This window comes from Miniopterus schreibersii (assembly GCF_964146895.1).
Source record: "Miniopterus schreibersii genome assembly, chromosome: 5".
Taxonomy (NCBI): Eukaryota; Metazoa; Chordata; class Mammalia; order Chiroptera; family Miniopteridae; genus Miniopterus; species Miniopterus schreibersii.
In genome coordinates this window covers 2,533,561-2,558,124 of record NC_138106.1, presented here as the reverse complement: position 1 = coordinate 2,558,124, position 24,564 = coordinate 2,533,561, and the positions used below count along the sequence as shown (strand labels likewise).

The 24,564-nt window shown below is 53.9% G+C and overlaps 1 protein-coding gene across 3 annotated transcripts in view; it reads left to right on the top strand.

Moving 5' to 3' along the window:
• Nucleotides 1–24,564, top strand: part of KCNE2 (potassium voltage-gated channel subfamily E regulatory subunit 2) — a 115,606-nt gene that overhangs the window by 64,967 nt on the left and 26,075 nt on the right. Inside the window, exon 1 of one of the 3 annotated variants that reach the window (XM_081138205.1) lies at nt 12,485–12,568. The exons of the other annotated variants lie outside the window; for them this stretch is intronic. Coding sequence (XP_080994331.1) covers nt 12,513–12,568 — 56 coding nt within the window. The 5' untranslated portion in view covers nt 12,485–12,512. Of the gene's footprint in view, nt 1–12,484; nt 12,569–24,564 lie in introns of those variants that run through there. 3 annotated transcript variants of the gene reach the window in all.

Genomic DNA, 24,564 nt, shown 5'->3' with positions numbered 1-24,564 from the left:
CCTTGTGCGGTCGCTCTGCGTGTTCCCCTGCAAGGGGGCCGCAGCCGTTGAGCCACCCACAGCTGTGGAGTTCGGTTCAGGAGTGGGGCCGAGGGGGAAGTCAGTGGCTCCGGGATGGTGGGGCTGATGGAGAAGTCGGTTAGCTCCGGGATGGTGGGGCTGATGGAGAAGTTGGTTGGCTCCGGGACGGTGGGGCTGATGGAGAAGTCGGTTAGCTCAGGGATGGTGGGCTGATGGAGAAGTTGGTTGGCTCGGGGACAGTGGGGCTGATGGAGAAGTCGGTGGCTCCGGGACGATGGGGCCGTGGGGGAAGTCGGTGGCTCCGGGACGGTGGGGCTGATGGAGAAGTCATTGGCTCCGGGACCGGCACCGGCGAGGGCATGCCCAGCACAGTATTCCCGGCGCCGGTCTTTTTCCAGGACAGAAGCAGCCCCCGCGCCCTCAGAGCTGGGATGTGTGACACAGCGGCAATCTCCCTGTCACATGGCCGGGTTGGTGCGATGGTCAAGGTGGGAAATGGGAAACGCGTGGGCCGCTCAGGTGGCACAGTGTGAGGAGCTGGGCGATGGCTCCTCGCTGTGTCACCAGGACTTTCTGCTAAGCTGCCGGAAGAATTCCTGGAATTGGAAACATTGGTAATTGATTGGGTTCTGTGCCCAAAGCACGTCGTCTATGGAAGCCCATCAATTTATTTATTTACTTGATGAATACTTTCTGCACATACACTAGGGGAGGTGAGATGAAGGCGTGATCCCCCCTCCTTGACCAGTGGGGGAGATGACTGTGGGCCCAGGGCCGAGCTCTAATACTTGACGGTCTGTGCTGTGACTGTCCCCCTGGGACGGGAGGTTCCCCAGCCGCACCTGGAGCTCGTCCCCGACTCCGTCCCCCTGCTGTCTCACAGCGCGGATTGCCCTTTGAAATCATGTATGTGTGTCCCTCCCTTCCCACCGGACTACCAACCCCATGAGGGCTCAGGCTCGGGCTCGGATTTACTTACCCTTCTATCCCCACTGTCTAGTTAGCGCCCAGTGCATAGTAGGTGCTCAACAAAAGTGTGTCGGAGAAGGGAGAGATTTCCTGGGGCAAAGGGTGGCGAGGACGGGCGGGAGGGAGGAAGCCTCGCCTGAGCAGGAGGCATCTAAACCGTGGTGTTTCGGCTGCAGGGTGGAGAGAGTAAAGCGAACAGCTCCCCAGACGAGGGGACGTGGGGACGTGGGGAAAGAGACGGAACCACGACAGGGACGGAGAAGGCGTTGAAGTGCCAGGGAAAACCACAGCCGTGCGCCGTCCCAGGACCGTGGGAGCAGGGAGTTCGAGAAGGGCAGTGTCAGCCAGCGGTGAAACACGGTGGCTCTGGCCTCTCACAGTCCAAATGGAGAGATGGGCTGGCGTGCTGGAGCCCTGGCTGGGTTGGCTCAAAAGAACCAATGGTTAACTTGGCAGGAATTTTGTGAACTATTATTAAATTTTTTAAATTCAATTTTGTAAGCTTACAGTTAAATACATTGTATTCAAAACAAAGATAGTAAAGGTTCAAAACTCTCCACTTCCTAATTATTTTATTACATTTTTACTGTTATCTATGCTCTTGTATCTATGTATATAATAGACGTGGAAACTATGATACAGTAGACGTGGAAATGATGATACAATAGGCATAGAAACTACATCCACTGTATCCATATGGTTTAAATGATACATAGTGATGTGCCAGTGTGCTTCTCTTCTCCATTCTGTGTTCAGTGATGTCATGTTGGTAGCTTGAACTTGGCCACAGTAGGAGTATTTACACTAAGACAATTGGCAAAGGGCTCTTCTTTCCAGAGAGCTGGTTGTGAAACATTCACAGACATGTCACTGCTTGAAGGGAAAAGAGAGGATCCAGAGTGAGTTTCATTTGGAGTGGGGACAGTGGGAGTAAGAAGCCACTGGAGATGGCAGTGGAGGTGCTGGAGGCGGGCGAAGCTTAGATGAAGCAGCGTCTCCGAGGTGATGGTGGATTGGGTTCCAGAGCCCGAGTATTGTGAGGGCCTGTTGTCTACTGACAGGGCAGAGTTTCCATTTACATGTGTATGAAAATATCATGACCTTCTCAGCCATACACTCAAGGAGACTGGGCCTCCACTCTGTCTACTTCCCTTTATAGAACTCACTCTGGAGCATCTAAGAGTTTTCTCTAAGCTGCCACGCTGCCATCTCAGCGAGTCGGGCCTCCAGTTGTTCGTCTTGTATGAACTCCCTTCCTCGGCAAACTGCAGGACGGGCGATTGTTCTGTGTGATGGTAGCATCTCAGGACAGTGTGGGCAGCGAGACTGCTTCTGTGTGGAGGACTTCAACGGAATGCCTGGGGGCCCAGTTCAGATGCCATTGTTACATAGATTAAATAAATACCGAGAACAGATTGCAAGAGGAAATGCAGTATTTCTCAACCTGTTTGAGTCCTGCTTTTGAGTTTTGATAAGCATACAAAGCTCGCATTCTTTAAAACTATTCAGCGTAATGAAATTCTCTCTCTCATGTCACAATACCCACACCCACACACATAACAATGGGAAAAAACACTGCATCGTTCAAACCATGTAGACCTCCCTCCTTCTTTAGTAAACTGATGGAGGTCAAACAGGCCCATCTGAGAGGCAGAGTGAAATAAAAGCTAAGGCGCCCCCATAACTGAACACCCACAGCACGAGCTACTTACATAGTCTACCTGCCTATAGACGCCACTATTTTACCTTTTCCTGGTAAAATTTACTGGCTTGTTTTCTACTCTTTCCACTTAGAATCCTGCATGATATGTCCCAGATTTCACAATCATCTGTATGATTGTCCTTCCCAGTGACCACTTAATATGCCACTATATTAATAGCACAGTCTGCCTTAGCCACCTCCTCACAGCTGGGTCCTCGGGCTGTTCCCAGGAGTTCATTTTAATAGACGGCAGGACTTGGAGCATCTTTCTACAGATATGTTTGTTTCCTTGGAATCACTCCTTGGGACATGTTTTCCCCAAGAGGCTCCACCAGGTCAAAGAGTAGAATGATTTTTATGACTTGTCACATATTGCAAAATTGCTCTTTAATAATTTTTTTTCCAGTTTATGGTGCCACCAACAAAGTTTAGTGTGCCTGCTCCCCCCGAGCCCTGCCAGCAAACCCTTTTTTCATTGTTGTTCATTTCTCCTGTGGTTCTAACTGCAGCACAGCTCCGTGGAGCTGCAGAGATGGAGTCACGAAATAATCGCCCCTAATTAAAGCCTGGTGCACTAATGCGTGGGAGGTTTGAGCATAGATCGTAAAGACTTAGGAACGATTTTATCATTCAAGTACAAAAATGGAAAGAAAGGAAAAAAAGAAAAAAAAAGGGAATCCGGGTGGCCTCGGGGTCAGGGGCAAGGGAGAGAATGAACGAATAAGTAAGGCAACTCCGAAGGGAGCGTGATGAGATGCCCCGTAAAGTAACAAGGGGGTGGAACTTTATGAAGCAGAAGAATTGCAGAAATGACTGACTTTTGGAAACGGACCTGTGGAGTGAGCTTTGTTCCTGTTCTTGCTGTTAAATATGTTAAACACAATATGTGGGATGTTATCTTTCTCTCGAGTTGGCAGGAGGTCCGTTTTCTCTTTCCATAGCCCTGATCCCAAACAAGAGCAGCGGAGAGGCTCTGGCGCCGGCCTCGGTGGTGGTGGGAGGCTCGGTGTCACGCAGTGGCCCCCACAGGCTGCTGTGCAGGCCTCCCTGGCACTCGTAACACTCAATGGACATGCACAGCATGTTCCTTTAAGACGAGGCTGTATTTATGTTGTTTTGTGTGTTTTTTTAAATACTTTACCTTTGGACATTTCCAACCCGTCTTCTCTAAAGGGACAATCAATCCTTGTGTTTTCAGGTTTCATGGAGACTCTTCTCCAAGGAAGCAACTGGAATCCATGTCGCCGCCAGATTAGCTCACAAACCGCAGTTTCATAGCTCAGGCCAGGAACGTTGTGTTCCAGCCTCTTATCAATGTTTTATCCTCTGTCATCCCAGCTCTTTCATCCTTGTTGACTCCTGAGAAGCTGTCCATTGTGTTTAGAACGTGTTTCCCACGGTGAGGTTTCCAAATACGCATCTATACTGACCGACAGGGGACAGGCGCCTTCGACTCGGACAGCAGTGTCTACAACGCAGAGCGCAGTGCGACACCGAGGTGCCGCGGTGACCCCGGCCAGCAGACAGCTTCGGCCCGAAAGAGAGGGATTTGTCTTCCTTCGTGGGGTGGCATCGAATGCCGTTTCCATTTCTCTTTCTCGCCGAGGACTGACTTCTCTGTTTCACTTCCTCAACGCCCCGAAACATCTGATACACTCCTTTTGGAAGCTGCCCGTCTTGGGAACTGTGGCCTCTTTCTCCGATTCTCCTGCTCTCTGGAAGCTTCTTCTCTGGACTCCCCGTGGCTCTCCCCCCTCCCGTCTCCCAAGGGGCAGCATGCCAGCGCTCAGGCCTTCTCTTCTGTGTGTGTCCCTCCGGAGAGCCCCCATCTCAGGGCTGCTTCCGCCACCTGTGGACGGAGACTCCTAAATCGACGTTTTCTAGCACATTCCTCTCCCCCAAGCTGCAGCCCCACGTCTCCCTAAGCCGTCCGCTGCTGTGTCTCCCTGGCTTCCCCTGGGCAGCTCCGGGGATTCATCTCCCTCCCCCCACGCCCAGGTGAGCTCGTTGTCTCGGCTCTACCTGTCCTCTCAGTCACCCAGACCCGCCTCCTGCATCTCCGGCCCTTCTTACCCCCGAATCCAGGCACCAGGTTGCGCTTGGATTTACGTCAAAATGTCTCTCCCGTTGGTTCCCCCCCTTTGCTCGGTTTGCCCCCTTCCTGCCAGCTCCCCACCCCGCCCAGCTTCTGCGCAGGAAGCCCACCCGTCTCCCCGACGGCCCTCTCCGACTTCCTGCTCATCCCACAGTGCTCCCCTCCGAGCACCCTTGGGGCCTCCCTGGGTGCTCCCTGGTCCAGCCGAGGCCAGGTCCTTGTCTCTCCCAGTCGTTATCGCCTGGCTCCTGGAAGGCTGGCGAGGAAACCCATGGGCGCTTGTCCCCCGTCTCTCTGGTTCCCGGACTTCCCTGGCTGTGTCCTGTACACACAGGGCAGAGGGGAAGCCTCCGTTTTCTCTGCTCATCGAGACTCTAGAGTTGCGACGATTCATCTGGAAACTCTTCTATCTCTAAGAGCCTCAAAGGGCAGCCCCGAGTCGGTCACTGTGTAAAGCTATGAGGTCCAGCCCTGTCTGTCCCCTCTCTTCCCGACATTGAAAAGTCATCAAGTTGGCCCTCGAGTGTCTGCCAGGGTCCGGGTGCCTGGCCCTCTCGCTTGGGGCCGTGTGGCTGGTGCCGTCCGTCAGGAGACAGGGTGAAGGGGAGGGACGGCGAGGATGGGTGACCGTCGGGGGGAGACGCGAGGAGAGCAGGGCTCTGGGACTCTCAGGGGCCCACTCTGTCCACTGAAGTGTTGGTGTCACTCTTCTGAGACTAGGAGCCAGTCCCACGGAGGCCGAGAACGCAACTGAGTCTCGGCAATAGGTTTATGAAATGCGGATATTTAATGTTTGGCTCGTGTTTTGTTTTTGAAAGTACTATTTTTTTTACCTTTTGCATTTTTGTGGGCAGAGCCGCCTCCCAGTTCTCCCCGGTTTGAGCCTTTACTCCCCCTCGGGGGAGATTGGGAAAGAGGCCGCGTCCTTAGGTCAGGAGCAAAGAGCAAGAGGCTTCTGACACCCAGGAAAGCACTTGCAGCAAGACACTGACCTTAAAAACCAGACTTTGCAGAGAGGGAGGGGACGTGCGAAATCCTCCCACGTCTCAGGAACCGAGGCCGGGGGTCGCGTAGCCTCAGTGCTTCCCTGACTGGGGAAGAGACACACTTCACAGCGACGAGCAGGCCTCGGGGCGGCCGCGCCAGGCTGGGGGGAAAGGAGTGACAGACGGAAAGGAAAACTGGAACCCACCCACCTGCACCTGGAACCGTGGGTACAGGACCGAGCCAGAGGGAAACGCCTGGGTCGAGTACCAGCGATCTTGCTCACACACCTCCCTCCGGGGGGCTGCCGGGAGCACCAGATAGGCACAGCCAGCCCCAGACCGCAGGGCTCGCGCCAGGATTCCTGGGTGCATTCAAAGGAGGCTTCGGACCTCAGGGAGAAGCTCCCAAAACGGCATGGAAGGACTGGCAGAGGCTGACGGTCAGAGGGGAAGCCACAGACCGAGCCCAGTCCTAACGCCCCCTCACAGTCCCAACCCGGAGTGGATGGTGGCGGAGAGACTGCTGGGTAAACTGAGGGAAGCCCGTGTGGGACTCTGGGAGGAAACTGTTTCCCAGGCCGCCTGGGGGAGACACGCACTCGGGGGTCGGGGAGAAGCACAGGTTGGCCCTTTCCGGCTGTGGTCAGGGCCAAGTGCGCCGGCCCAGCAGACGCCCAGGTGCCGGGGACGCGGCTGGTGTCCAGTCAAGCTGTGCTTGAGGATCACTTTTGTAGTAAAAACAGCTTAGAAGTTCTACAACCACCGTCTCTGAGGTTCCTTCTTCCCTCCGACAGAGTGAGACCGAGCCTTCGTGTACGTCTCCACCGCCCCCGCGGTCGGGCACCAGCAGCCCTTCCCAACATCGATCCCGTGCTGTTCGGGGCTCGGGGCTGCCACCTGCTTCCCAGGCTCCCAGGGAGCCTTCGTGCCCAAGCACTGCTCCATTTCCCCCAAGCTTCCCGTTTGGTGCTGGAAGGTCATGGCCCCAGGGCTGGCTAGGCCAGGGAGCAATCAGCCTGTCCACCCCTTCACCATCACGGGCCCTGACTAGGCTTCCAGAAAGATCCAGGGTCATCGGAGGGGGGTAGCTGCTCGCCCAGGGCTCCGCCAACAGCTGGGAATGTCGCTGCCGTATGTGCCCCCGTGTTTCAGGGAGGAAACCAAACCCCGAATTAGCCGAACGCTCCCACAGCCTCCCAGGAACGCCGGGGCAGAGCAATGGGTGTGGACCTCGGGCCCGGGGTTAGAGGTACAGTGTTATCACCCCAGTGCCACCAGGGTGTCCCCATGAATGCTGACAGCATCGAGTCACAGGCGGTTTTATCGTAGGATTTTGAATTTCTTTCTGGTGAATGGAAGTCCCTTTTGGGCTGCGTGCATTGACACGTCCAGAACTCCCACAACGCCGGCCCCTGGCCGTGCTGGTGACACCCCTCCAGGCTCCAGGTGTTTTCGCCTGGGGTGAGTGTGGGCTGGTAAGCTCAGTGCTTATTTGCAAGGCTGGGTCCAGTGACCTGCAGGTACAGGAACCCACAGCCCGAAGCCCTTTCCCCACAGGCAGTACGTGTTCCGCTCAGCCTGATGGGGGTCTGGGTAAGTATTTCTCTGCATCGATTGGTTTCTGCGGTGTAGGACTCAGGGAGCGGTGGAATGACTTTAAAACCCAGGCCTCAAGCAGCTATTTTAGACAGGGCCCCTTGCCCTTAATTCATGTCCAGATAGACTCAGAAACAGTCCTGCCCTGTGTTCTGCCAAACGTAGAGGCTGCCTGGGAGATCTGTAGGTGCCCCCGCCCCGGGGGCGGCTGCCAGCTCGCAGCCGTCCTCACCGGGCAGGGGGAAGACCGCAGCCCCTCCGCGTCGCCAGCCCTGGCTGAGACAGAGGGGCCTGTCTTCTGCCTCCTGGGCTCCTGGGTCCCAGCCAGCCCAGGGGCGAGCGGGGGAGCGGGCGCACCGCTTGGGGCTGCGAGATGAATGGCTCCATCAGTGTGGCGGGGGAAGGGAGATGGGCTGCGGGGCTTGCAAAACATCGCATCTTGGCAAAAATACTTTGAAAAACAGGAGATTCCTGGAAAGCAATAATGCTGACAGCGGAGAGCGAACGCGGGGCCTGCCAAGAAGCGAGCACAGCTCTGGTTTCGATGCCTCCGAGGCCCTGAGTCTGCGAGCAGCCGCCTCTCCTGCTGTCCGAAGGCCCGTTCCGGCCGCGGGCACCGCGGGCAGCCCCGCTCTCTCTGGAGGCTGTACCATTCATGCAGCGTCCCCTCGTCTGCATTTGGGACACTGGCCTCTGCTTCCCACGGAGCAGGGCTCATCTCAGCCTAGGGCGCAGTCGGCCCCGACCGGAATCTGGCCTGTGCCCTGGCTGTGCCCCGCCGCTGGGCGCCCCCCTGCCTCGGCTCAGCCCACACCTTCCCCCCGGGCCCTTCTTGTCCAGGCCAGTGGCCTTGCCCTCCTCTGAACTGCACCCCAAGCAGCTGCGTCGTGCTCGGTCCCTAACAGCTGCGCTTCTGTCTCCAGGTAGATGTCGGTCTTTCTTCCCTTAGAGCAGATCTCCTGAGATGTTCCGGCACATCCATGGGGACAATCAAAACAATTCTTGTCAAACAGCCCCGTGAAGTGCTAACAGGCTCCTGCCGGGGCCTCGGCTGAGCTGTCCTGGAAGATCCCAGGTACCGGGCCTGTACCTAGTGCTTGGTTCCCAACAGTAACTAACTGGAGCGCCAGGGGCTCTCGGGCCCCGTCTGTCGCCTGAGGGGTGTGAATCCTTGGGAAAGAGTCTTCTGGAAGGCTGGGCCGTGGCTGGGAGCCAGAGCAGTGGCTCTGCACTCCGTTCAAGGTGCCCCGTGCTCTCCCGTGACCCACGGAGATGGGCGTCCAAATAAATGCAGGCAGAGGCCCGCAGCTACTTCACAGGCCGCCTCCCGGTGCCCTTTCCACAGGAAGCAGCGACTCTGTTGGGGCCTCCCTCCTCTTCAGTCCACTGTAGCTCTCAGGGACCGGCTGACAGCAAGGAACGGGGGTCCGGCTTTTGTGAGGGGCGTGACCACTACGTGACTGTCATAGACGGAACTGTGTCCCCTCCCATGTAGTAAATTGAACCATCAGGACCTCCGAATGGGACCGTTCTCGAGAAGGGGCCTTTAAAATGGTAATTAAGGCAATGAGGCTACTAGGGCGTGTCCTAATCCAGTCTCACGGGTGTCCTTATAGGAAGAGTCAAGGACACAGACACATCCAGGGGGACCCTGTGAAGATGCCAGAAGAAGGCGGCCACGTGTGAGCCAAGGAAAGAGGTCTCAGAAGAAACCAACCCTGTCGACACCTTGGTCTTGAACTTCGAGTCTCCGGAACTATGAGAAAATATTCCTTGTACATTGTACCTCAACCCCACGTTTGTCAACATGAATAGGCCCGAACTGCCGTAAATAATCACACCCTGTGAGGTCTGGGAGCAGCACCAGCACCCGTCACCTACACCCAGCTCTCTTCCCGGCCTCCTGCGGGCGGCGCCGCTAGGAGGGAAATTCCAAAAAGGAAACACACGACCCGAGAGATTGCGATCCTGTGCTGGAAGCAGGTTCCACACAACTCTTGTTCTCCTTGTGCCCAGGAGACCTGTCGGGGGACAGAAATTGGCAATCAGGGGAGACTTGGGCCTGGGGGGGCGGTGCTTGGGAAGTTGAGACACTTACTGTCCTTGAGGTGAGTTGGACTTGGCCGATAGTGGAGCCAGGGTGCCCGGGAGGCCCCTGAACCCTGGGCGCACTGATCACCGGGGTGGGTTTTCCACAGCGTCTGAGAGTTTCCGGGGCTGAGACCCGGCTTTGTGGCTCCATTCCTGAGGAGCAGGGTAGGGGGCGGGCTGTGAGCCTTGCTGGCATCTCCTTCCTCGCCTGTGGCCTCCAGAGTTCATCCTGGAGCTCGCCTGAGAGTGAACAGTTTGTGGCCCTGATTTGACACCACCAGTTTCTTGTATAATTTGCAAAGATCGAGGCAATTTATTTTCATTGAAAACTCGCGATGCATTTCCGGCGGTGATGTTCCCCAGATGACCCCCTGGGTGGACTGGAAGCTAAACAAGAAAACATGTGTTACGATGCAGATGAAAGGCCCCTGTGACTTGGATCTGCAGAAGCTGTCAACCCTAAAAGGCCTTCCTCTGGCCTTAAAAGGTGTCCTTGAAATTGCTCCCAGGTTTCAGCCCCGGCTGGTTGCCTTTTCAGTGAAACGTAATTGGCTGGGTTTGCAAAACACAGCTGTGGATTCCGGAGCAGCCTCTGGGAGTCACTGCCGGTGAGGGGTCTCGATGGTGACGGGCACATAGATACCAACCGGAGCATGCGTCCCAATGAGGGGGTGCACTTTGGAAGACATTGTCACAAGGTGGCCCCGGCCGCACAGGATTCTGGGGCTGGTTTTCACGCAGTGAGGCCTGATCTGCAGGGATCGACCTGTCTCCTCTCCACGGGGCTCCCCAGCTTTGTGAGACTAACGGCCAGTATCTGCAGGTGGCAGCTGGGTGAGGGGTGTCGTCTTGGCCACGAGGAGCAGAGAAAACTAATAGAGTCCCGGAAGACCTGTCCCCTGGCCTGGGCCTCATCAGTGTCTCGCGCTTTGCAAACATGCAGCCGGCCACAGCCTGCCAAGGCCACACGGAGTCCTTGTGGCCTCTCACTCCACACGTCGGTCGCTCAGCCATGAGGTGATCAAACACAAACATATCCCATCTTCCCCCAAATTGCTTTTCCTCTCTCTCTCCTGTTTCAGGCAACGACCCCAGCATCCCCCCAGCCACCCTGGGTGGAAACCCCGGGTTCTTCCCCTTCTCACCTCCCCACCGTCCCCGCCGGGTCCTGCCTGTCCCACGGCGCTCAGCCCTCGCATTTCCTCTCCTTTCCCGTTGCCGCTCTGCTGAGGAGCTTTGCAGCCACCCGATGGGTTCCATACCTGTAATTCCTTCTCCCAGTCCGCCGGTCCCCGAGTGCAGTGACTGCTATCATCGGGAGCGGTTAAAATGTCCATTCCTACCCTGGCCAGTTTGGCTCAGTGGTTGGAGCGCCTGCATTTGATTCTGGCCAAGGGCACGTGCCTCGGTTGCAGGCTCAATCCGAGGCCTCGGCCGGGGCGCATTTGGGAGGCAACCAATCCACGTGTCTCTCTCATACCGATGTTTCTCTCCCTCTTTCTCTCTCTCTCTCCCTTCCACTCTCTCTGAAAAAGCAATGGAAAAAAATATCCTTGGGTGGGGGTTAGGAAAAAAGTCGATTCCTGGTCCATTCCCAGGGGTTCTAATTGTGGGTGTGGGTGGCCTGGGAGTCTGCATTTGAGCACCCTCCTAGGGACGTTGATCCGGGGGTGAGGGGACCATGTCTGAGCAGCTCCACTCTCGCCCGTTTGGCCCCTATGGTCAGAGAAGTCATCATGGCACAGCTGCCACGGAGCCTGTTCTTGGCTCAAGGCCACCTGGGGCTCCCGGTGCTCAGAGAATAGCCACCGAGCCAGCCTGCAGGGCCTTCTGGATACACAGACAGTCAACCAGACAGGACTTCCAGCCTCCTTCCCCACCTGCCCCACTCACCCGGCAGTCCAGCTCAGTGGATTTCAACTTCATTTAGGAGACAAGAGCCATGAAAACATATAATTAGCGCAGAGTCCGTGTTCTCTCTTACACAAGGGGTAGCGGGGTCACAAGGTGTTTTTTTTTAAATTACACACATGTAACATTAGGAAAATTTGATAATTTTCTGTGGTTTGGGAAACGAACAGCATCGGCGGTTTTCAGTTTGGTGTGAGCAGTGCTTTGGCTTGGCTCCCGTGAGCTGCGATGGGCAGTGTGTAGTTTGGGGACTGGCCTCACCAGCCCAGGCTCCCTGGCTTAGCACCAACACGCCGGACGGAGAGGATATGGGCTCTGGAGTCAAAGCCTGGCCCCACAGCCTCCTGGCCTGTGACCTTTGGCCTGTGAACTGTGACCTGCCTTCTCTGAGGACAGTGATGTTCACCTTGGGATGGGGCGGAAACGAAAGATAATGCATGTGAAGAGCTGAACAGACCTTCAGTGTTAATGAGCAAGGAGAGAGGAGGCCAGAGTGGAAAAGGGAGGCCTGTGGCTCGGCCCCACGGGCCGTGAGTAGCTCTCTAAGCTGGAGGGTGTGATCGGCTGGGAGTCCAGGGGGCACGGCCAGCTGCTGGCGTGGAGGAGGGTTAGAGGGGCCGGCGACGGGGAGTCAGGAGGTCAGGAGGCGGTGGCCACCAGCCACACCTGAGGCAACCGGGCCACACCTGAGGCAACCGGGCCAACCGAGATGGCAGCGGTGAGCCCAGTGGGATGGGGGGCTCGAGAGAGACGCTTCCAACGATTTCCTCTCCCGCGAATGCTCGGGTCACGGCTGACCTCAGGCCTACAACGGATCATTTAGTAGATGGTAGCTGTTAACACGGGGGTGGCTCACGTCTTCCAACTATGCTCTCAGCTTCCATTCCCTCCCGTGTCCAGCCCGTTCTTCATAACACCTAGAATGATGTATCTGAGGGAAACTCCTTCTTACTGGAGCTCTTTCCTGTGATCTTCAGCTCTCCACCGCCCGCAGGATGAGCTCCATCCCCTTCCGCGCGGCCTAGACGAGGCCCTTGGTGACCTGGCCCCCCAGCGTCCTCACCGACCGTTTTCCTCCCAAGCATCCGTGCCTGGCAGATATGAATGCAGCTGCCGCGGGTGAGCTGTGCTGGTGGCTCGGATGCCCTGGGGCACTGCCATTGACGACGCGGTGTCCCAGATGGTGATCAGCACTTGGTAAGCCAAGTAGTCTTTCCCTGATTTACACGGGAGTCTCATTCTTGGAAAACTCAGTATATGTTAAGCCTTCCAAGAAATACTTTGTGTTTGCACCTAAGACAGAAAAAAACAGAGGTTTTTTTTGTGTTTTTTTAAATATATCTTTATTGATTTCAGAGAGAGAAAGGGAGAGGGAGAGATAGAAACATCAATGATGAGAATTACTGATCGGTTACCTCCTGCAGGCCCCCCACTGGGGATTGAGCCCGCAACCCGGGCATATGCCCTGACTGGGCATCGAACTGCAGTCTCCTAGATCGTAGGTCAATGCTCAACCGCTGAGCCATGCTGGCCGGGCAGAAACAGAGTTTTACCTGCATGAAGCTCTGGTGGGACATCTGGAAACCAGGCAGGATGAGGGATGACTCCTTCTGAGAGGGGCCTGTCCCAGGCATGGCAGGGTGTTGAGCATTCTCAGCTTCCATCAGATTAATGTCAGTAGGACACCCCGTCATTGAGACAAGAACACCACATACATTTCTACCGTGGTTCTGACCACTTAGAACCGTGGGGAAAGGGAGGGCTTTGGACAGCCCACGGGCAGCAACTGCAAAGACGGGGCAGGGATGAGAAGCGTGGCAGGCCTGGGGCACCGTGTCCACCTTCCAGGCAGACCCCGGCGTCCAGAGACCAAGAGGGCAGGACACAATACCCCAACCAGCGCACCCCTCTGTCAGCAAGAAGAACAGAGCTGGACACAAGCTTCTGCGTGGGGTCCAGAGCCTCAATAAAAACGTCTTTGTACTGGGGCTCGGAAGAAGACTTTGATGAAGGGAACAAATGGGTAAAACGTGGTCCCTGCTCACCCTCTGTGAAGCCGAAGGCAGCGTAAACGCTTCCAGCCATTCTTCCCAGCCAAGGAAGGAGGCTACGCGGTTGTCTGGAGCCAGACCCTGCCAGGAGTCATAAGAAAACCCCGTGAGTGAGTTTTCTCCATCTGTTTAGTTTCTTACGCTGAAAAAAGGAGAAAAATATATAAATAAATGATTCAAAGAAATGTCACATGCAATTACCTCCCCCAGGAAGAAAATAAACAAGGCCTCACTCCACTGGGAACGTTCCCGTGGGACGGGTGCCCTCTGGTAGGTGCCACCCCGGCTGGAGGTCTTCCACCTTCAGAGCTTCCAACTGGGGTTGCTCAAGCTCAACCTCGGTGAAACATGGCTCTGGCACCCAGGCGGGGCCACATCTAGGGGCGTCTGTCCTACTGGGCATTTCTCTCTCTCCTCAGTCACACTGTCCAAAGATGAAACCAGGTTGGAGGGAGCTTCTGAGTGGCCTGGAAGATGAAGCGTCGATGAAGGCCCCGGCCCAAGGAGCGTCGGCGCAGGGAGGTGGGAGCTGACCCTGTGTCCACACCAGCCGTCCATCACTTTTAGCACCCAGCCGTCCATCACTTTTAGCACCCATTGCACTAAGCAGCGTCCAGTCTTCCAGTGGCTCCCCGGGGATCGTCGAGAGCAAATTACAGTGTGGCCGCAGCTGGCAAACACTTCGATGGGCCGTGCCCTCGGGGCTGATTCTGTCCAACAACATCAGAGCAAAGAAGGGTGAACTGAACCTTTAACTTTAATAGCCAGTTCTAGCATGGTGAGGGTTGGCTCTCGTCGGCCTCCAGCTAACCTTGTTTGTTAGCCTCCAGCAGGCCAGGAAAGTTGGTCATTCAACGTCCCCATAAAAACAATATCCTGTGAAAATTCTCTCTGCAGAGCACTGAGCACAGTGTCTCATGCGTTTGGGTCTCTAATGAACAGGATTTGGAGATGATGAGTGTTAGTGGTGATTGCTTTCTGTGCTGACATCTCTGTCTGCACCCCAAGCAGATGACCACACGTTTCCGAAAAAGCCCAGGCCATGTACCACCAGCAACCTCAGCTTTTCTGTTCCACATTTCATAGCTTTTCTAGAGATTTCCTTCCCCCTTCCTCCCCGCTCACCCTCTCTCTCTCTTTTTTTAATGTTTTTATTGATCTCAGAGAGAGGAAGGGAGAGGGAGGGAGAGACAAACATCAGTGATGAGAGTCATTGATCGGCTGCCTCCTGCATGCGCCCTGCTGGGGATCCAGCCCGAAACCTGGGCATGTGCCCTGACCTGGAATTGAACCGTGACCTCCTGGTTCATAGGTGGACACTCAACCACGGAGCCACGCTGGCCAGGCCCTCTCATTCTCTTTTACCTCAGAAGGAAAGGAGACAGGCGTGTGTCTTCACCTCTCTACGGAGAAGACCTTAACCTGTGTCTCGGTCACATCTGCTCCTTTCTCACTTGGAATCTTTCTCCCAACAATTTATCTCACTTCTTAAATTTGTCCTTCTAGTCCGACCATTGGCTGGAACTCGGTCTTGTGGCCACATCAGCCATAGGGACACTGGGACACGGGGTCAGTGTGTTCTAAGGAGGAGACATGGGTTTGGCGACTAGCTAAAGAGTCTATACTTGTGGAGTGAGTAATTAATATATTGCTCTTTATTATCAGGGAAGTGGATTGAGTTAATAACCTAACGGTGGTCTCCAAAGCAGGGCACCCCCCCGCCGGGGTGTACAAGGTGATCTGTTGGCACGAGGAGACGTACATGAGAACATCTTAAGACTAAAATAATAAGACCTTCAGCGTTTCTGACATTCAGTAAATGAAATAACAGTGGTCCCTACATTTGGTCCTTACGCCGGAATCTCATGTCTCGTCCAACACGTGGGCTGTCTCGAGGGAGCAGCGGGTATCCCTAGTGTGTAGGGGGGCGGCGGCCCCCACATTCATTCGAGTTTAGGGCAAAACACAAATTGAAATTGTGAAAGCTAAGTGGGTTTATGGCTCATATTATCTTGTTTTAACAAAACCAACCCCCGCGAGGTGGACATGGGCTTTAAGTGAAGCTACAGAGACACGGCCGGTCTCAGAGGAGACTGACCGCGAGAGAGGGGAGGCATCTCAGAGAGGCCGGCGCCAGCCTCTGCCGCAAGCGTGGCGTTGGCCACATTCTGAGGCCACACGATGATGGTCTAGTGTGTCCTGGCAACGAGTCTCCAAAAAAAATACTGAAACGACCACAAAAACGGCTTGAAGTATGATTTACGTCGCCGACCACGAACAGTGAAGCTCAGGCTAAACGTGTATTGTAACTCGGTCCTCAGCCCATGCTGGTAAGAAGCCAGCGCTGTTTGCAAAACATTCAAAAAACTTATTACCCGGAGTAGGGAGGTTAAGTTCTGGAATTTTCTGAATGTTTGGAGCTATTCGCGACTCAGTCCAGCGCCTTACAAAAGTCACAATAAATTTGATGAGACATGTTTGGAAGCCCCTGGAGGGCTCGTTTAACTTTCTTATTTAATTGTAAGTTTCTTAATGAACAGTAAACAGGAAAAAGCTCCATCCTGTGGAGGAAACACTTGTCATTCCTATCGGGGTGACGACAGCTGGGGGAAAATGCAGGGAACACAAATTGGTCCTAAATTAAAATGCACTCCTTTGTCAGCAAATCCTGCTGGAAGATGCCGTGGAAACATCACTGGAGATGTGAAGAAATGAGCCTTCGGAGCAGTCAGACAGCGTGGGAGGTTCGCCCGGCAGATGTTTCTGACCCGTGGAATTTGCTGAGTCCACTCAGCAGTGAAATGCGTCCCGGGCGGCTTTCTTTGTCAGCCCCTGAGAGCAGGACGGGCTGGAGAAGATGTTTCCAGTGCAAAGTGGCTTCTGTAACAAAAACAATGTTTTACGAGAAACGATAGCGGCATGGTAGCCGATCTGACCGAGGCCTAAGGGAAACCTGCGGGTGACCCTGCAGGGGCAGATACAGAGGTGATTTCGAGCACTTCTCTCTTCACGGGCCAGCTGTCGTTGGGAGGACGTTGTCACTGCGGGGGGGGGGGGTTTGAAGTTTTATAGGGTGACATTGATGAAGCTCACCTTCCAAACAAAGGGTATTAATAAAACAAACAAACGACTTTAAGATATACAGGGCTCTTTGGAGTATTCTGTGATGGAAGGGAAGTAACCGTGAACGTATTTCGGATCACGCAGGTTTACTGCCTGCCTTTTGTAAAATATTTAAAAGGGTGTCCGACTTAGAGCCCAGGCCTCAGCTGCCGGACAGTGAGTGTTACAAGCTCACGGACACTCACAGGCAGCCTCCGTGGCACGTGGCTGTCCATGGTGTGCTAGCCCGCTGATGTGTTTGAAGCAACAAACTGAAAAGGTAAAGGAGAGGTTTTAACTTTAAGAAGGTTACTGCTTCTCAAAAGAAAACCATGCGATGGAGAAAGCGTTTGGAAAACACGTTGGGAAAGAAAGAGTCCGCTAGCCCGTGGTAGTGTTGTTGAGAACGATCGGGTACCTATCAAAGCACATATCTGCGTGTTAAAAAGGTAAATGGAAACTTTTTTGGATCTGTTCAAAAATCTCCCAGAGGAAGTATTTCTGTGAGTTTTTAACCTGCTGTTGATACTGAAAAGTCGGTGTCTCCTAGACTGTGAGACAATCCTGTTGCAGGGAAACCGACCGTGGGTGAAGTCTGCGCCTCCGTGGCTCCGGTGGCTTGATGTCTGGTCATTTCACGTCCAGGCGAGGGCTGGGGGGGGGCAGGGAGGGGCAGGCTTAACTTTGGCTCATCTGGGTGGTTCAAGTCGATCAGCAAAACAGTGTCAACGTAAGAAACATCCAAACCAATAAAGAGTTTTTATGAGTGTACTTGAGCCAAACTGATAACAATTGTCAGGAAGCAAAATCTCAAGGGAGTGAGCAAATGCCCCAGAGGATGACAGTTTTGCAACTTGTTTTACACACTAGAATAAGAGGAGGAGACGTGAGGGGGGCTCCGTGAAACCCATCGGGGGTAGATTAATGAGGCAGGAGAAAGCAAAGCCGGGAAATCTCTGGGCTGGATAAAACGTGAACTGGAGAGACATACACTTCTCTTACCCTGGCCGGTACTGGGTAGTTAAGAGCGGACTTTTACGGCACCTGGCGATGGTGTCCGGGGAGGGAGGTAACACGAGGGCTCTGCCGTCCCTGCTCTGGTGGACGGTTGTGCCCTGAGGGGTCTGAAAAAGGAGATTATTCTGACATTTGAAAGGCATGAAAACAGATGGGAAAAGACAATAGGCAGGCTCAGCTAAGGTAAAGGCTGACCTTTGTCAAAAAAGCTACAGGCCTAGGATGGGCCTTCCCACCGAGACCTGCTTTAGTGAGGAATTTTCATGTTCAGACCATCTTGTGTGGTGACTCTTTGCCTCTGAGTTTGTGGGGCCCACCATGCAGGTCCCCCATCCCCCCGAGCTTGTCAGGTTGAGTACGTGGCCCCTTTGTGGTCCACAACAGTCTTCCCCACCCCCGAGTGACCTTGCTCTCACTTAACCTCAATGATCGAAAATGCCGTGCGTGCCGCGGATCAAGCGTTGGGAGCCGGTTCCATTTTTCCAGGTCTACCCACCAGCAATAGAACAAGGACTGCAGCCCCTGTGACATGGTGGCTCTCACTGAATGAGGACCTGGGGAGCTTTTAAAAGATGCCAGTGCCCAGGTCCCGCTCCACATCCACTAGGCGGGACTCTTTGGGGGTGAGGCCGGACAGGGATATTATTTATGGGCTCCCAGGTGATTCTGAAGCACAGGCAGGGCTGAGAACCTCCAGTCTGGTAAACTAGCCAAGCAGCTGAGCCACACTGAACAGGGCTATTTTCCATTTCTAATACTACTATTTGACTCTATCAAATCTGCCTGATGTATTTGATAGTCTCTTATATCTTCATCATATATTCAATCCCTTCATTTTTTAAAAGTATTTTTACGTGAACCGATTTCATATTCTGTGTTGTTTCCAGTATCTGTGATCTTTGCAGGCTTCCTTCTGTGGTTTGTGATTTCTGTGGTTATGATTTCCATTCACAGTAGCTTATTTCTTTGCAAGTTTGGTGAATTTTGATGCCAAGGTCATATTCCTCAGAACTTTATCTGTGATAATTCTTCGAGGCCTAGGCTCCAATAAGGTCTTGCATTTGTTTCTGTCAGGTCCTGGGAGTGCTCCCGACCTGTTACCACCTTGAATAAATTTCTGGTTTTCGAGTTGCCCAGGTAGTATGAATTTTCACTTGCTATGAGAAATCCTCAGGGGACACTCTTTCCGGCCCTATCCAGAGCCCCAGTGGGGACAGGAATGTCCCCTCCTGAGCCCCTCTGAGGGGTAGGCTTTTTCTATGGTTTAATGTTCAGGGTGTTGCCCTTTGGTGGTCTTAGCTTTATGCAAGGGGTCTCCCAATCCGCTTCTCACCTTACCTGTCCCTGGTGCCTGCATGACCCATTGAAACCTGAGCTAGATGCCCTGGCTCAGTGGTTAGAGGGTCACAGGCTCAATTCCCCATCAAGGGCATGTACCTGGGTTGCATGTTCAATCCCCCGCCCAGCCAGAGCTCATTCAGGAGGCAACCAATGGATATGTCTCTCTTATATCGATGTTTCGCTATCTCTCTCTCTCTCTCCCTCTCTCTCTCTCCGGCCCCCTTCTTTCCTTCCACTCTCTCTAAAAATCAGTGGAAAAAATATCCTTGGGTGAAGATTAACAACAACAGCAAGAAAAAAAACCTGAGCGAGGCCACCAAGAAATGACCCATGCCTCACAGGCCACCAGTGTCTTTAACGTGAGCTCTCCTCTCTGGATTTGTGCTTTCTCATGGTCTCTGACCTCCTAGGAATGCCCCCTTCTGACGCCAGTTCCGCTGTGCCTTACGGAACTCGTTGTAATTAATATCACCTCCAGCATTTTAAGTGCCTGTTTAGGAGGGGTGTCACCATATTACCAGGGACACCGGTAGCCGAGCACTTCTTATTTCCACTTGCTCCCTCTCAGTGGAGGAGCCGACAGAACCAGCACTCAACGCATTTTTCACAATGAACGGATCGGTGATTTTTGTATTGTTCTCAGCAAGCTTAGTGGTACACTGTGGTTCTACTGCTGTGCAATTTGAGGGCCAACTAATGAAATGTTTCTCAGACTAGGCCGGGTTAGTAATAGGAATCTAGGCCTTTTTAATAAAAGGTGCTGAATGGTGTTTGTGGCCCCATCATGTGGAGTCTGGAGTTTCCTGTGTGATTCAGGAGGACCCATATCAGGGTGCAGTTGGTCATTCTGCCGAGGCACCGGAATGAACCAGCTCCGTGGAAGGCTTGGGTTGGGAGCAATCATTTGTCTCCATGAGTGTGCCTAGCTCTCCACCAGCATCCTGACCCCCGGGCAGCCTGTCCATCTCCTTTCCTTGGCTTACACTACAAAGTCTTTTGAAAGTATAAAACAAATAATATGTGTGCATGCGTGTGTGTGTGAAATGGTCACTGAGCACAAGCTAGGAGTTCTGTGAAAGTGGGCGAGGCAGCTGGACACGGTGTGCATAGATGTGCAGAAAACAGCTCCCGGCGGGAATGCGATTCGGGAAGACTCCAGGAGCCAGTACAAAGTTTCCACATTCTTGAGTTGGGGAATTCTGGAAGAGTCCAGAGTGCCATCCCATGAGGACGGCAAGCGCCTACTGCATAATAATAAATAGCTTTGTGAAAATAGAGTTAGGCAAAAATGTGAAATGTGAAAAGAGTCTGCACACTTTGGCAGTTTCTCACAAAACTAAACACACTCTTGCCATCTGATCCAGCAATCTTGCCCCTCCTATTTACCCAAAGGAGTTGAGAACTGATGACCAGGCAGAAACCTGCACATGGATGTTTATAGCAGCCTCAGTCGTTGCTGCCAAAACTTGGAAGCCACCGAGATGTCCTCCGGTAGATGATCGATAAATGAACTATGATCCACCAAAACAGTGGAAGACTATTCGGCGATAGAGAAACGAGCGAACAAGCCATGAAAAGACATGGAGGAACCTTAAATGCACATGACTAAGTGAAAGAAGCCAAACTGAAAAGGCTACACACTGTGCGATCCCAACTATATGATGTTCTGGAAAAGGCAAAGCTGGAGACAGTAAAAGATCAGTGGTCGCCAGGAGCGTGGGGAGGGAGGCGAGTGGGAAGAGGCAGAGCGCAGGATTTTAGGGCAGTGGAGCCACAGAGGTGGGTAGATGTCGTTACACATTGGCCCAAACGCAGAGAAGGCGTAGCACCCAGAGGAGCCCGCGCGGAGCGCAGCCCGGCGCGATGGCCGCGTCACTGTGGTTGGCGACGGTCACCAGGGCCCACTCTGCGAGTGGGGGAGGCCGTGCGGGTGTGAGGACCAGGGGGCGCATGGGAACTCTCCGAACGTTCTGCTCAATTCTGATATGAACCTTAAACTGCTCTAAAAATCAAGTTTATTAATTAAAAAAATAAAATAAGAGCCTGCAGAATGTAGTGAGTTCATACCTCAGCTACTTCATCGGAGTAGCTGTTACCCCTGAGAAAAACACGCCGCCTGAAATAACACACAGGACCTTGGCCCCGGGGCCTGCTCCTCTGTGTGTCTGCCTGGCTGGGGGTGTACAGGATTACGTGAGGACCTACTGCCACCGGCCTGGGACATGCCCTCTGCAGAGAGGCGCAGGGAGCCCGAAGGGAGTCAGGCCGCCTGACATTTCCTGCCCTCCCAGGTATTGCAGGCGTGGCTTTCAGGGAAGGCAGGTGTGCTGGGCAGAAACCTGTACCTCCGGAGTCAAAGGGAGCAGGGAGAGGGGGAGCGCAGTTGGAAGATCCCCCCTCTGGCCTCTCTTGATTCTTTGCAGAAAGCTAAGACACACACCAGCACACAGAAGAGCAAACGCACAGGTGTCGACAGGCTGGCGCATCTACTATGCACACGTGCCCAGCAGCCACTTGCACAATCACGTGTGTGCATTCGGAACTTGGATCTATTACAGACCCACACAGATAGATGACCGAGGCAGCTGAGTTCTGGGTACAAGCAGTAGCTGCTGATAAACAGCCTCTCCCCATAGCCTGGGGAGGTTGTTGTTCTAACACATGTCCCCTGGGAATGCAACAGCCTTCCAGAACAATCCGCTCCCTCCTCCATCACCGGCTGCACAGAGCTGGGTCTCTCTCTGAATCGCCCACGGGTGTTCATCTCAGCTGCCTGCAGGTGTCTTCCCCGCTGCGCATCTGCAGTGCCCCCAGCAGGCTGTAATTTAAGACTGTCAGTGGATGACACTCTGTTCCCCCATGTGACATGAGAGGTCCCAGGGAGAAAAAGTGCTGTCTGCAGCTGCCTGAGGGGCTCGATCCAGGGGCCCTGAAGGCTGACTCGCTGGGCCAGAGGAGTCTGTTTCTCTCGGCCCTTGGACCTGGAGCCCCACTCTCAGGGTTGCATAAGTTGCCTGGAGAGATCAGCAGTCAGATGGCCTTTCCCGGAGTCTGGGATGCTTCTGCCTCCAGGCGACTCCTGGGAGAGAAGCTCGTAAGTAGAAACAGGCCCCTCTGCACTTTGGCAGATGGAATCCGACCGAATGTGGAAAAATGCTCAACAGAGAGCTCCAGCCCAACACGAAATTAACCAACACAACACCTTTTAAGTTTAACGAGGACTTGAAACTGTTTTGAAAAACTTCTGGTGTGTGTAGACAGTTTTTAAAAACTCGATTTGAAAGCTCTTCTGTGAAGAAGCAGGAGGCTTTCAATACTTTCATTCTTTTAAAACTCTCTACTCTTGAACTCAGTAGAATTATTTTCTTCTAAGAGGGTTTTACTGAACTGCTTTGTGGCTGCAGAGACGGAACAATGGTTACCTGCGGACGTCCATGTCCCCACCCCTGGGACCCGGGACTGTGCCACCTTATGTGGCAAAGGGGCCTGTGCACATGAGGTTGAGGTAGGGGCTCTGAGCTGGGTCACCCAGGGGCCGGATGTCATTACCAAGGCCCTTGTAAGAAGGAGGCGGGAGGGTCTGAGTCTGAAAGGCCCCGAAGCTGGACAGCAGCGCTTTGTGAAGGAGGCGGGGCTGGAACTGACAAGAAGCAGATATGACAAAAAAGTTAGCATTATTAATTCTACATTATGGGAATATGGAAATTTAAGTTATTCCTTTATTTTACTGTAACCTTTCAATCTCAGAAAGGAGAAACCAAGCCAAACAAAAACTCTAGTATTTATACAAATAAAATCATAAACTGTAAAACTCTACTCGGGGAGGGAAAGGGAGACTGTCTTAAATGAAGGGGAATGTAACTGTTAGTCCGCTGTGCCCCAGAGCAGCACAGCTTGCTGGGAGCACAAGCCAGCTGCCCAAAGCCAGGACCCCTACTGGCATCTGAGTCCGAAGGAACCACAGTCACCCTTTGGTGCTGAGCCCCCTTTTCATTTCCCTCCTGAAATGCCGAGTCGGGGCTGCCTTCTTCCCACGTCAGTAACCAGCCCCACAGTCCTGAAGCACATAGTTCCATTTTTCAGCAGCTCAACCTATTACGGAAAGTCCTTATTTTTGAGAAGTATATGCCCATAGACTCCAGCTCTTCCATTTCTTTTTTCTGGAGAAACCATGATGAAATCTAGTGCCCTTTAATGGCAACGACCTTCACAATGCGATGACAGCTATCTTGCAGGTGAAAGTATTTCTATCTGAAAAGACAGAGGGCTGCTAATGCCAATGAGAACATGTGAGCCCCGTGGGGACATCACTATAAAACAGCAAAGGGCTGTGAAATTACTTGGAAATCTCTCTCTGATAATATAGAAGGAACTAACCACGGGGAGGGCAGCCCATCTCCGACGGCGGGTGCTTCTCTGGGCTGGGAGGCAGAAGTTCATCATTGATGAGGAATCCTTATCAGGCTGGAGAGAAACAAAGGGGAACCGGATGCCTGGCTCAGGACCCAGAGCTCAGCAGACAGAAGGGGAGCCACACTAGCCCTGATTAAGGCCACTGCATATTTTATAGGGGAGCAGCAAGGCCGTGCCAACGGCATGGGCCCCGCGGGCTCGCAGGAGATCAGGTGCTGGTACAGGTGAGTTTATCTGAAAGGGAAAGGCCTGTGGAGACACGTCCCCACCACACGGATGTTTATTGGTCGGTTTCTTTTACAGCGGCTTGAAAAGGGACCAGGGAAGGCTGCTGCGGCTCCGGTGGCCGAGATGCTGTGTATCACTGCGGGTCAGAGGGGCGGGGCGGGGAGCGGACCGAGGCTCGAGTGCCCACTGTTCTGGTGGAGTCGGGATTCGAACTCAGCTCCCGGGAACTCAGGCGCCCGGCCCCGGGTTTCGCTTAAACCTCGCGGCGCTTAGAGCAACCGCGGAGGCGGTGGCAACAAGGCTAAAACTACCTAACGACCGGCATCAACCAATCAAAACGCACCGTGTTGCTGTGCCTTATGGGTATAGGTCCCGGAGAGCCAGCTGCCCCGCCCACAGCTCCCGCCAACCAATCAGGCTCTGGCAGGCGGTTGGCAGGGGAACCGGGACGCGTGGCAGGGACAGAGCTAAAGGCGCCGCGTGGTTGCTGGGGTTCCGCGCGCGTTTCCCAGCCGCGCTCCACGCGGGTACGGCCTTTGCATCAAACTGCTTCTTTTCCAGACTCCTCTTTGGGAAGCCCGTCTGTCTAGACTTTAAATGCAAACGAAAATAAAAGAGAAAAGATAGGGGGAAGCCATGGCTTAATTTTTTCTGCATTTTGGGGCGACTGGCAAAGCTCGCTCCCTCTCGCAGGCCTGTGGGGGGTCCCCTGGCCCCCGCAGACGCCCCCCCAGCGTGGTTCCGTCTCGAGGCACCTGCTGCGGCCCCCTCGACGTGCCTCGTGGCTTCCCGCGCGCAGCCAGCCTTCCTTCCCGCCGGCCTCCGCCTGCCCCTCGTTGCAGCCGGGAGTCCGCTTTCTAATCCCGGCATCTCCCAAGTGGGAAAATAAATCTTCGGATGGCAGTTCCCAGACAGCGTCCCCGAATCCGGGGGTGTTAACCACCTACGATGGAAAACAAGGATTTCACAACCTTCCCCCCCACCGGCCCCAGTGCTGTGTGTTTGTTTGTTTTTGACTACAGTAGATTGAAATCGGTTTTG